A 13,725-nucleotide genomic window follows, 5' to 3' on the forward strand; every position below is an offset into this window, starting at 1 on the left:
CAGAAATTATTTGGATCCTACAAATTATTATTATGCCTGGGGGCCCGCATTTCCAAATAATTGTCTGTAACCTCAACATGACTATGCTTTTGAAGTTGCTGAGCTTTTATTTCTGTGAGGCAAAATTTGTACTATTGTACAGCTTAGCCCTCTTCCCTCCCTTCAATTAATACTTTATTCTGATTTGTTATCATCCTGTGTCTGTAGCCCTGGCCAAATGAAATAAAGGATGGAGATTCTGTCGAAAGTGCACTCAGACTGTATCTCCTGTTCTCTCTTCTTTGACAGGCTGATTGAAACCACCCAAGAAGTGACAGAATACAAAGTTTACTCTCTCACAATTACCAGTTAAAATATTTCCAATCTCTACTTCACCTTATTCCCAAAATACAAGAGGTGATTTTGAAGTTAAATACAGTTTCACGTAAAATGAAGAGGAAAACAAAATATCATTATAAATTTATTTATATAAAAAGGAAATAGGTGCAGTTAGATGTTTAACATAAGGCAGTTTAACAAGTAGCCATGCATTTCATTTTGATTTTAAATTCCAATTTTTTAAAATATGAAACAAAACAAATTTGGCGAATGGCTCATCAGCAACTAATCTTGTCAAAAAACATTTGAAATGCACAAGAAAAAACAAAATTTTGTCAAATACAGAAATAGCTTTCAATATGTAATTTTGGAGCTCTTCCTTTACCAAAGTAGAAATCATTGAATTATATGTTGATCAAAGAACATTCAGTTGCTTTACTTTGTGAAAAAAAAAAAAAAAAATAGCTGAATCTAGTGATTCAAGGTAGAGGAAAATGAGATTATACAAAAGAGATTATCATATTCCTCAAGTCTCAATTTGCTTTTAGTAGCTTTTTCAGTGCATATGGTGCGTGTTTACGCTTTTAAATTAGTCCCTGGATTTAGAAGTTGTATGCTATTGTTCTTTTACCTTTGATGTTACACTCTTTACAAATTCAAAAGATCTGAAAATTCAACAGAGGAGGCTGAAACCCAACGATGATGCTACAATACTGTCAGGCAGAGTAGATCACTTTCTTAGGAAATGAATATGTAGACTGCATAGATAAATTAGGCCTTTATAGAGGTTAATTTGCCATTACGGTACATGGCATAAGTGAAGAGGCCATTCTATTTACAAGTCATCTTACTTTTAAAAGTCCTTGAGTTACATAGGTTACTTAAAAGAAACGTTCTTGCATTTTTGTCACCTCGCAAAGGTTCTGTGAAAGAATTCAAGCATACTGCAGAGGAAAATAAACACTTTCTAAATGTGGCCCGTTCCTTTTCATACTCACACTCAGGCTGTGTGGCCACCTTGATGGGTTGAGAACTCTCTCCCGGTCCCCATTCATTGTAAGCCACAACTCGAAAGGTGTACATGGCTTCTGGCTTCAGGTTTCCCACGGTGAGCTGAAGGGACCCAGGCTGTGTTGTATTCAATGCTCGTTCCCTGAGAAATCAAAGTTGCAGAGAAAGATTATTCCAAAAAGAATACTTCCTGCCAAAATTTGTATCTGATGTGCAAGAGTAGTGAGGTGAACCAAAGGGTTGCTCAGTCATCTAATGTTGACTCTAGGACATAATTCAAGACCTCAGGCTTTCTACAGAAAATAAGCTAATTGGAAGGACCTACAGATAAATGTTGCAAGAATTCTGGGAAGTTTAAGCTTATGTCATTCTCCATGAAACTTGCCAACTAAAGTCTTTTTGCTTGACACTTTAAAATTTGGAATTCAAAACCCATGAAAAACAAAGAGCTATTAAAATAAGGAGAAACATCTGGAATGTAGACAGGAAGATGGGTTTTGTAAACATCCGGCTAATGACAGAAATCAAGGTTTCAATTATTCCACAAATCGGTCTTTGTCAGTATTGCCAACAAATGCATTTATGCATTTTCTCTCATTGTGTGAAAGGAAAACGCAGATGCTAAGTGTTCTATGTATGGAGCCTGAGTCCCTGTGGTTACTTTAAGTGCAATTAGTGAAAGGAAGTAGATTCCTTCCTGCGTGAACAGAAACTGTAACATATGCCTGTTTGTTTTGCTCTTCAAGCCACATCTATATGTGTTCAATATCAATACATTCATCAACTAAAAACTTCCTCAGTGTTGCAAACTAATGAATTAATCTACTGATCATGGTTGCATTTATAGTGCATATTAAGAGATGACAAACCCTTCGGATATGGATGCTGACATTTTAGAAATGATAACTATTGAAGTATTCTTTAAGGACACACACAATTCTAGAGCTTCTGAACATTCTAGATGTCCTCATTGGACATTTAGCTGATTTAACTGAGTGAAGAAGTGACTTCCTCTAAGCTTCCCAATTGTTTCTCAAGGTTTCTTTATCTAGATAATATCTCTTGCTTCTCAGTGGAATTATATGTACACTTTAATTATGCCATTCAGATATGTTTTGGTTTTGGACATATTTAAAATGAAATATCTTTTTCTGTCAGGGAAAATTAGATTTTCAAAAAGTAAAAGTTCTAAGTGCATGAATGAACGATGATTCCTAGGCATATCTACATTCTTAATATAACTGATGGCAGAGACTGGCTGGCTTATCCTCAAACTCAAAATTTCTTCTTCATGTACTAAACCATATTTCCCGGCTTCCCTGAAGTCTAGTTGAGGCCATGTGACTGAGTCGCAGCAAGAGATTGAGTGTATGTGATGTGATATGTGCTGATTCCAGGCCTGGCCTAAAATAAACTGCACATGGGTAATTCACCATGTTCTCTTCCTTCACCTGTTGTCTTGAGGTAGGGAAGTATGATGACCTTAGAAGCCATATTGGGGATGATGGAAAAATCAAAATTTGTAATAATTCTAGAGAAGAACTGGGAAAAGAACTGCCTGACAATCAGTAACATCCCTTCCATACCTTCTAGAGTCAGAAATAGTTTTGAGCCATTATATATTTTAGGGCTTATTTGTTATAGGAGTTAGCATTATTTTATCTAGCACTGCTAATATTTTAAAATATGCACCCTGAGTGGTTGCCAGGAGCTAAGTGACGGGAGAATGAGATGTTAGTGTTGAATAGGTAAAGAATTTTAATTGGAGATAACGAAAAATTCTGTGGACAGATGGTGGTGATGGTAGCACAACAAGGCACATGCACTATCATACAACTGTACACTTACAAATATTTAAAAATGGGCCGGGCGCAGTGGCTCAAGCCTGTAATCCCAGCACTTTGGGAGGCCGATACGGGCGGATCACGAGGTCAGGAGATCGAGATCATCCTGGCTAACACGGTGAAACCTCGTCTCTACTAAAAAAATACAAAAAACTAGGCGGGCGCCTGTAGTCCCAGCTACTCCGGAGGCTGAGGCAGGAGAATGGCGTAAACCCGGGAGGCGGAGCTTGCAGTGCGCTGAGATCCGGCCACAGCACTCCAGCCTGGGCGACAGAGCTAGTCTCTGTCTCAACAATAACAACAACAACAAAAAAACAAAAACAAAAACAAAAAAATAGTTAAAACTGTAAAATGAAAGACATGTGTTACCACAATAGAGAAAAAGCACCGTGTATGAATCTGGATATAGCCTGAAGTTTAGGTATTCTTTTAGAAGTGCAGTGTGAAGTTTCTGGAAGGCTGAATTCTGACTTCTAGAAGAGTAGGGGTCTGGATGAGATTAAACAGTAATCGAAAGTAGGTAAGCCTAAGAAATATGGAACAATGCTCCCATTTGCCACATACCACACTGCTATATTCTACCAAATTAAGATCATTTAGGTCAGCAAGTTGCTTTTTAAAACCAAATCCTCATAAAAGAATTGTATGCCTTGCTGTATGTAACTTACAGAGATTGAGCACATGGAGATAGGGAATCTTGCTTATTTATTTATTTTTTCAGCAGAAGAATTTTTATACACAGTGCCTCAGGTAGCTTACTGATACAGATAGGGTGGTTTCGTTATCATGGTTTTACATATAGAAAGTGAGATTTAGGAAAGCAACATGATTTATTCAAAGGCTTCACAGTTAGTGGGTATCACATTTAAGAATGAAATCTGGAACTTCATCCTCTAAATCTAGTAATGATATCATTCAACAATAGTGGAAAAATAAGGAACTTCTTTGGATCATGGGAACTTTGGATAAAAGACATGAGGGGAAAAAGGGACAATGAGCACTCAGAGACTGCTAAGAGGATGAATTTGTCTATCATTTGCTATGAATCATTTCATAGCATCTTTTCTAGACCTTCAAGCAACATTGTTATCAAAGGTCAGATTTGCCTGTCAAACACCTTTGGTATCTATAAGGAAGGGCAGCTTTCATAATTGACTTTATTCTTACAAGTACGAAATAAATTGGATGAAATAACTGTGTTCCGGGTCATGCTAGCCATAACCCTTTCAACAGGTACTCTTCTGTACTTTAATTTTATTTTTTAAATAATTTCATTATTTTAGATTCTGGGGTACATGTGAAAATTTGTTACATGGGTATATTGTGTGATGCTGAGGTTTGAGGTATGATTGATCCTGTCACGACCAGGTAGTAAGTATAATATGCAACAGTTTTCAATCCTTGACCTCCTCCTTCCCTCCCTCCTATCTGACAGTCCCATGTCTACTGTTGCCATCTATATGTCCCTGAGTACTCAATGTTAAGCTCCTACTTATAAGTGAGAACATACAGTATATGGTTTTCTGTTCCTGCATTAATTTATTTAGGATTATGGCCTCCAACTGCATCCATGTTGTTGCAAAGGAAGTAACTTCATTCCTTTTTATGGCTGCACAGTATTCCATGGTGTATATGTACCACATTTTCTTTATCCAGAATATATTAGTGCATGCTTGTTTTTGGTAGAATTATTTAATTTATTTTGGATCTATACCAGTTAATGGGATTGCTGGGCTAAATTGTGGATTTGTTTTAAGTTCTTTCAGAAATCTCCTAATTGCTTTCCATAGTGCCTAAAGTAATAAATTTGTATTTCTCCCAATAGTGTATAAGCATTCCCTTTTCTCCGCAGCCTCACCAGCATCTATTGTTTTATTTTATTTTTTTTAGTAACAGCCATTCTGACTGATGTGGAATGATATCTCATTTTGGTTTTGATTTGCATTTCTGATGATTAGTGATGCTGAACACTTTTTTCATATGTTTGTTGGCTGTTTGTGTGTCTTCTTTTGAGAAGTATCTGTTTATGTCTTTTGCTGAACAGGTATATTTTAAAGGAAAGAGAGGCAGGAAAATTTGGACATGTCCAGGTAAAAATGTTCAAGATCATGAAATGAAAACATCACTTACATAAAAAAGAGGATGTTGGACTTCATAATGGGGCAGATTTAATAATCTTCATGAGCCTCCAAAAAGTATCCAAAATTAATAATTCATAAAAAAATTATATATAAACGTATTCATTGACGTGGACAATTCTTACTTTCTCAGTCTTAAAGAATAAACAAAGCATCTTTAGAAAATGCTTCCATGGTATTGATCTATAAAATAGAACCCAGGCAAATGCACTGTGCTTACTATGTAAATACACCTCCAAGACAACTCTATGGTTCAACCTCTAATCACTTGCTAGTTCCGCCCTGGGTTGACCACTGGTTTCCACAATACAGGCTCTTAGTGGTTTTAAAGCATGGTTTTATCTAACCATTTCAATTTTATGTGCCACTTTCCAGAAATCTGCTCATATCAAAGGGAATTTGCATCTAAACACTATGTGGGCCAGGCATGGTGGCTCACGCCTGTAGTCCCAGCACTTTGGGAGGCCGAGGCGGGCAGATCACTTGAGGCCAGGAGTTCAAGACCAGCTTGGCTAATGTGGTGAAACACTCTCTTTAGAAAAAATACAAAAATTAGTCAGGCATGGTAGCATGAACTTGTAATTCTAGCTACTCGGGTGGCTGAGGCATGAGAATCGCTTGAGCCCAGGGGCAGAAGTTGCCATGAGCTGAGATCATGCCATTACACTCCAGCCTGGGTGACAAAGTAAGACCTTGTCTTTAAAAAAAAAAAAAAAAAAACAACTTCAGAAAAAAAAAACCCCTATGTAGACTACGGAGTAAGTAGTTCAGGACTGGGGCAAGTCTGGGGGGCTGTTTCTGGCCTTCACATTAAACTTTCTGAGCCCCAGATTTCTCAAGTACAACATACATGCTATAAAAATGTTTGTATCACAATATCTGAAAGAATTAAATGAAATGCTGTAGGTCAAACATCTAAAGCGAAATACATAGCACCTGACACTTAATATGGATTATGTCATAACGGCAGTCACTGCTATTATTTTATAATAACAAAATACCACCACAACTTCATAAGAAATAAATCCTATTGCATCCAAGAAGGAGACTTTTCAACAAAGTATTTAAAACCAGGAATCTGAGGATATAAATTAATGAGAGGTATAATCATATAGAACAAACTATACAGATAGGTTTCACTGACCTTGGGGCCTGCCCACCCCCCAAAAAAATCTTTTTTGGTATTTTCTATCTTATTAATTTTGTTTGCAAAGATGAAGTCAAAACAAAGAGAGTGAGCATAACTACAGATATTGAACAAGTTCCAATAATGAAAACAATCATTTTTAAAGGGCTGGAAACTTTGCTCTCTGAGGGACACTGAGAAGAAATAGGAGTTCCCTGAGTTCCACAGTATAGCTCGATAGTCTTATGGTATCTGATGTCCCTACTGGTGGCTGAGCGTCTGCTACCAAACTGCTGTGTGGCTTCCCTGGGTTTTACTGGGGTGACATCAAATTGCTAGCGTTATACAAAAGCATATTGAGAAAATGGCATTTTCTGCCATGTTGTCCTTCACAGATTTGTTCAGTTCTAGCCCCAAGGATTCTAACGAAGTTTTTAATCACCCTTCCCAGGCTTTAATAGCTGTAAACAAAACATGGCAAACCATTTCCCAACAAGTAAGTAACATCTGAGTTTGGAAGGGCAGTTTATTATGTGGGATTTCTCTGGTTCCACTACAGGCCAACACTAACCACCTAAAGTAAATTTTCCATGAAGCAGTAATTAAGGGTTTCCTCTCTGCTCAATGTAGTCCACACTCCTCTGTAAATGGGCAGATAAGCACACTGGGTTCTGAAGAAAAGAGAACAGTGAATATGACAAGTTTACCCAATTTTTGGGTAAACTTGGATTGTTCGACCTCTCACTGCATTAGCAACCCCTGTAAAAGCAGCAGGGACCCCAAGCCTCCTCCCTCTCAGTGATGTTCTGTCCTGTGAATCTGAAGACATAATTACCTTAAAATATGCAACACTCAGAGTCATGATCTATAACACTAGATGGATTTTCAGACAAAGCTTCTTTACTTCATTCCTTTCCCCCTAAGTTGGCAGTGTGGGGGAGTTAAGCCAAATTCAGGATAAGTGGCTTGTAGTAAAGGAATCAAGTCACTTGTGCCTGCCTGAATCCATTCACTGTAAATTTACTCAATGAAAATTCACGTAGAGCATCAAATATATAAAGTCTGACTCCTCATGCTAAAAAGTGTGTAGACAACTTGTCCACTTTGATTTTTACAAGGAAGCTATAAGAAGAGTTAGTTAATAAGAAACATTTATTTTTCATGAATTCTAATTTTAAGAACTTGGAGTTACCTGGTTAAAGTGTCTTGGAAAATAGCTGTTTCTATTCTAAAAGCATATCCTTTGACCCACTAACAATAATGTTCCTGCTTTACTCAGATCAGTCCCTGTTGTAACTCTTAAGCACTGACATCTTTTGAAGCATGAAGTCAAGCATGGCAACATGGGATGTACCAGTCTGCAATTTACATTGACACCTAATTCTGGGTAGAGTATATTCTCCTGTGCCTAGAACTGGTCCCTGCTTTAGTTGGCGCTTAAATGTATTGCATTATAATAGTAGCTTTCTCTAGTGTTTTGCCATTAGTCATCTCAGTTTTTGCTATCATCTATTGACAAAGATACTCTTTTAACACACATAACCTGTCAACTCCATGCCCACAACCTTGTGCTAGCTGCCATTCCAGGTTAATATTATCTCACCTCCATGGAACAAGGTTCAAAGACCTTCACGATGTGGCCCAAAGCTTTGCACAGTTATCTGTGATGATCCATGCTGCCCCAGAACCCCTATGTCCATGTCAGCTTCTCTGCCTTTTCTTATTTTGCTTTTCCTTTTTTTTTTTTTTTTTCATTTCTTTTTCTTTTATTAAAGTTCTGGGATACATGTGCAGAACGTACAGGTTTGTTACATAGGTATATACGTGCCATGGTGGTTTGCTGCACGCATCAACCCACCGTCTACATTTGGTATTTCTCCTAATACTATCCCTCCCCTAGCCCCCTGCCCCCAGACAGACCCCAGTGTGTGATGTTTCCCTCTCTGCGTCCATGTGCTCTCACTGTTCAATTCCCAGTTATGAGTAAGAACATGTGGTGTTTGGTCTTCTGTTCTTGTATTAGTTTGCTGAGAATGATGGTTTCCAGCTTCATCCATGTCCCTGCAAAGGACATGAAGTCATCCTTTTTTATGGCTGCATAGTATTCCATGGTGTATAAGTGCCACATTTTCTTGATCCAGTCTATCATTGATGGGCATTTGGATTGGTTCTAATTCTTTGCTATTGTGAACATTGCTACAATAAACATATGTGTGTATGTGTCTTTATAGTAGAATGATTTATATTCCTTTGGGTATATACCCAGAAAAAGGATTGCTGGGTCAAATGTTATTTCTGGTTCTAGATCCTTGAGGAATCGCCACACTGTCTTCCACAATGGCTGAACTAATTTACACTCCCACCAACAGTGTAAAAGTATTCCTATTTCTCCATATCCTCTCCAGCATCTGTTGTTTCTTGACTTTTAAATGATCGCCATGCTAACTGGTGTGAGATGGTATCTCATTGTGGTTTTGATTTGCATTTCTCTAATGACCAGTATGATGAGCCTGGAGTTACCTTCTCTTGACTCATACTTCTGACTCTGGCAAAAGCTTGTTTCAAATGAAACCAAATTGGAAACCAATTCAAAAGAAATGTTTACCTGAAACTTCCTACCCTTATGTCTTCGAACCCAGTACCATTAAATGGTCTCTTTTGTGTTTTCGTTGCTTTTGGTTTATACATCTAGTGTATTATGTATCACATTGTATTCATGGACATGCATGTTTCTTTGACTTGATTGTAAATTATTTAAAAAGAGAAGCCATATTTCATTTATATTTTATTCACACTTAGCATATAGATTCACTGAGCATAAGAAATGGCTATGTTGCTGGGGCTCATAATTTTTAAAATAAACGTGAAACTAAAAGAGAATAATTACAGAAAATCTCCACATAGTGGGACCTTAGAAATGCCTAGAAAATTGGATTCTAATCCATGTTCCATCCCCTTTTATTTCGGTCATCTTTGGCATGTCACTTCACCTTCCTGGGTCTCGATTTCATTATTTGAAAACTGAGAGAGTGGGATCTACTCAAAGAAACCTCACTACTCTAACACTTTTCATTAGGAATAGAAAATAGAAAATGTCCTATATCCATGTGTGTTTGTGTTAGCTGAATTCACTTCTATTTTTACATTTCAGAAGTAGAGTTTACAGATTAAACATGATTCTGCATCTTAGTGGATCATTTGTAGCAAGTCTCTAACACGAATTTTTAGTAAATACGTATTATCTTGCCTAAGTGCCTCAGAGTGTTAACATTTAGTTACAACTTGTGAGTTGAGCAACAAATGCTGCCTTGAGGTGTCAAATACTTAATTAGTTGCTTCACAAGGAAGAGTTACATTAACATTCCTTTGTAGAGAAGGAGTTATGTTATTCTTAGTGGAAAGATTTTTAGCATCTCCTTTTTATCTGTTCTACTTTCATTCCTTATTTCTTTAGTGAATGCCAGAATGTTATAACAATTAAAAGACTTGAGAACTGAAATATGGTGTTTAATGAAATAGGACTCAAAGTGATAGCAGAGTGATAAAAGTGATAGCCACTCAAATGTCACATTCCTTTTTACCCTAAAACCATAGGTTTGGAAATCAGTGCTATCTTAGAAAAGTTTCAAGATGTTTCACTGCCAGATAAAGCATAATGAAGACTGGAAATGGGTCTTCTGGGTTAGAGGTATTTCCACTAAGTTTTGGTTAAATTTTTTTTTTCTCGAATTGTTGAAAAGGATAAATCTAGGAATGAGCTTTTTAAAAAGGTGCTTTCCTATAATCTCTGCTTCAACATCAATACACAAGTGAGACTAGTTACATAACAAATAGCTATTGTAACTGCAAATAAAAAGCTGTATTTTGGGAGTTGGGATAAAACAGATTTTGATTCCAAATTCTTATTTTGTTTAGTTTCAGCCTCTATCCCCATGATAAATGTGACTGAGTTCTGGGTTCTCTTCTCATTCTGTTTTCTTGGGATGGACCATCTTGCCCTTCTCTAGCTGTAGTGAGCATTCATATGCTGACACATTCCTGATAAATATCTCTGTCCCAATCTTCTCCTCTGAGTTCCAGATTCCTATTTCCAAGGTCCTTCTTGACATTCCCATTTGAGTGTTGTAAAGGTATGTAAAGTACAACTTGTTTAAAACTGAATTTATGATCTTCATTTCAAATATGGACCTTTTCCAGCATCCTAATCTCAGCAAATTACACAATCATCTCTACACTGGAATATACCAGAAACCAAGTGACTGTCCTTGACAACCCCTTCTCCCTCACCATTCATGTGCAATGCATCATCCAGTCCTGTCAGTTTTGCCCCGTAAATATCTACAAAGTTCTCTCCACTGCTTCATCTCCACTGACATACCCTTAGACCAAGCTACCATCATCTTTTGTTTGCACTTCTGTAATAGCCTGCTAAATGGCTCTGGCACCCACCTGGCTGACCTCTGCTCTAGTTTCCACTTTCTAGTCACGGCCATCTTTTCAAAATGTAGATCTGATTATGACATAGACATCATGCACACATTTCATAAATGCTCTCCCAGAAGCATGTTCCTTTCCACTAAAGCTCTTAACTCAGTGTGTGGTTACACATTTATCAGTAAGATGAACCTTTCAAGATGAACTGCTTCCAGAGAATCTGCTGGGTTCCCTTCCATTTTCAATACGCTGCTGGACATGGACATATAGTCAACTCGCATTCAACATTTGTTAATTTCTATATGACATTTGTGGATGGCATGTTTCATTTTTAAATATGCATTAAGTCCACTGGAGAAATAAAATCACTATTCTCTCATTCAATGAATTAAAAAAATTTTGAGGTACAGGACCATGATTTTATATTTTACAGAGAAGTAGAGTGGGGCTCTAAGAAGAAGGCTAACTTTGCCAAGCTTTAAGCCAGGGCCAGAATGTCATCCTTACGATTCTGAGTCTTGTTCTCTTTCTATCACAATATGCTCCCTCATGGATAACAATCTCCATCAGCTGCAGAGTCCTTAACTCCGAAGAGTGGGGAAAGAATATGTAAACACCACGTTGAAAATGTAATATACCATGAATTCCAAAAGGAATCCTCCATGTCAATCATAAAAAGCTGGTTTCTAATCCTGAACAGTGAGCAGAGGTTTTCTGAGACAGCATAAAGCAATGTGAAGCATATATATGTTGCTGCAAGTTGGAACAACTAGTTCAGCCTTTGTTCTGCCGTAAAACAGTGTGTGACCTTGAGCAAGTCAGGGGCTATCTTGGAGGCTTCTCTGCTTCATTTGCAAAATGGAGATACCGGTACCTTATCTGCCTACCTCACAGTGCTATTGTGAGGATTAAATTGAATGATGCTCATAAACAGTGTTTTAATTCTCTCATCTGCACTCCCACTGTACTTTATATGGAGCTTTTTCAGAAAATGTCTTTCACTTTGTATGGCACAGTGAAGAGATCACTAGACTAGAAACCTGGCATTGAAATCCCAGTTCTAATATTTACTATTTGTGTGATTTCTTAGCAATATTTTTCAGTCTTTCTGAACAGAGAAAGGCATACTCATTTGTGAAATGGAGATCATCATAAATACCTTATCTGAGGATCAAATGGGTGAATGCTGTGAAAGCAATAAAGTCTTCTCTAAATAAGGGCTAAGAAACACCCTTGTATTTCAGTTATTTTAATTTTAAGCCCATATGATGATTTGCACATGGCACTAGCTAATAAGAATGAAATGTTTTGGGTGGACACCAAACAAACAGCAAGTGTTTCAGGTGCTTTTATTTAACTTCATTTAATACTCATCACAACCTTATACATCAGATACTATTACTATTCCACATGAGAAAACAAAGTCACTAGTAATTGGCCCAAAGCCACACAGATGGCAAAATACCAAGCCAGGATTTGAACCCAGGCAGTTCAATTCCACAGCCACATAGCCTTAACATTTTGGCTATACTGTGTTACACTTCATAAGTCATTCTAGCTACAAATGAGAAGTATAATGTGATATATATATATATATAAAATACACAAACTTAGCCAGGTGTGGCGGCATGCACCTGTAGTCCTAGCTACTCAGGAGGCTGAGGTGGGAGAATCCATTGATCCCAGAAGTTTGAGGCTGCAAATGAACTATGATGACACCACTGCACTCTATCCTGAGCAACATAGCAAGACCTCACCTCTCAAAAGAAATACAATAAAAACTCACTAGTGTGTTTTATTACCGGTAAATGTATAATGCAAATAAACTTAGCCATTAAGTCAAAAAATTATTGGAAAGAAACATATAAAAGAATTGCATGTCATAATTCTATAAATCTCAAGAACATTTAGTTCTCTGCCAGGTTAATCCACTAAGGAAGTAAGATGAAAATGGGATTGAGAGTGCCTGCTTTGGATTATGGGCTGCACTAAATTCTAGTTCTACTACTTACTAGCTGTATAATGGAAGTATAAACTTCTTCTTTAAGTCTCATCTTGGTAAACATACTTTATGTAAGATGCTTAGCCTGGTATCTGGCATAGTAAATGCCCAATAAATACTTGCTGTCACTGTTGATGATAAAACTGTGGCCTTGGGCATGAGACTTTCCTCTGAGCATTGGTCTCTGAATGTTTAGGTAGCAGGAAGTTAGACTATGATCTCAAAGATCACTTTTCATTCCTAATGATTTTTAGGTACTAAGAGGGGATAGCTAGATATCTACGAAGCAATTACTTCACTGCAAATTCTACCTTTCATGTTTTGGAATATATGCTGCTCTTTAACTTATGAAATAAAAGCACCCCAAGGGGTTGGATAAAAAGATGTGAATTATGGCACTTGCATTATCTACACCATTAACCAGTCAGAAAGATTCGTGATGATCTGAGTTAGAATAACTTTCCTGACAAAGTTATTGCTAATCTGAGAGAAATGTTAAATTCAATACCTTTTAGAAAGGTATTGTGTCAAGCAGCTAAATAAACCTACATGAACAAACAAACATCACAGCTCAGAGACAGTGGCATATTTTATGGCTCTAGTTGAGAGTCAGAAAAATCAAAATAAATGGAGATATTAGAATAAAATTTTAATATCGACTTTTTTGGAATTAAAGTTTTTATTTAACTGTAGTCAGCTTATTCATCCTCCTCAGTAACACAATTTATTTTATTTGGTAAAAAAAAAAAAAAACTATCAAAAATATCATATCTCTCTGCCTACTCTACCATATCAGTTCTGATCAGTGTATGTTTACATGAGGCATGATACTGGACACTTAAGCATGAAATT

At 37.1% G+C, this 13,725-nt stretch overlaps 1 protein-coding gene across 1 annotated transcript in view; it reads right to left on the minus strand.

Moving 5' to 3' along the window:
- DCC (DCC netrin 1 receptor) overlaps positions 1–13,725 on the minus strand; it is a 1,221,566-nt gene that overhangs the window by 372,379 nt on the left and 835,462 nt on the right. Inside the window, exon 9 of the mRNA XM_025365180.1 lies at positions 1,317–1,471. Coding sequence (XP_025220965.1) covers positions 1,317–1,471 — 155 coding nt within the window. The remainder of the gene's footprint in view (positions 1–1,316; positions 1,472–13,725) is intronic.

Source organism: Theropithecus gelada, chromosome 18 (assembly GCF_003255815.1).
Source record: "Theropithecus gelada isolate Dixy chromosome 18, Tgel_1.0, whole genome shotgun sequence".
In the NCBI taxonomy this organism is placed as follows: Eukaryota; Metazoa; Chordata; class Mammalia; order Primates; family Cercopithecidae; genus Theropithecus; species Theropithecus gelada.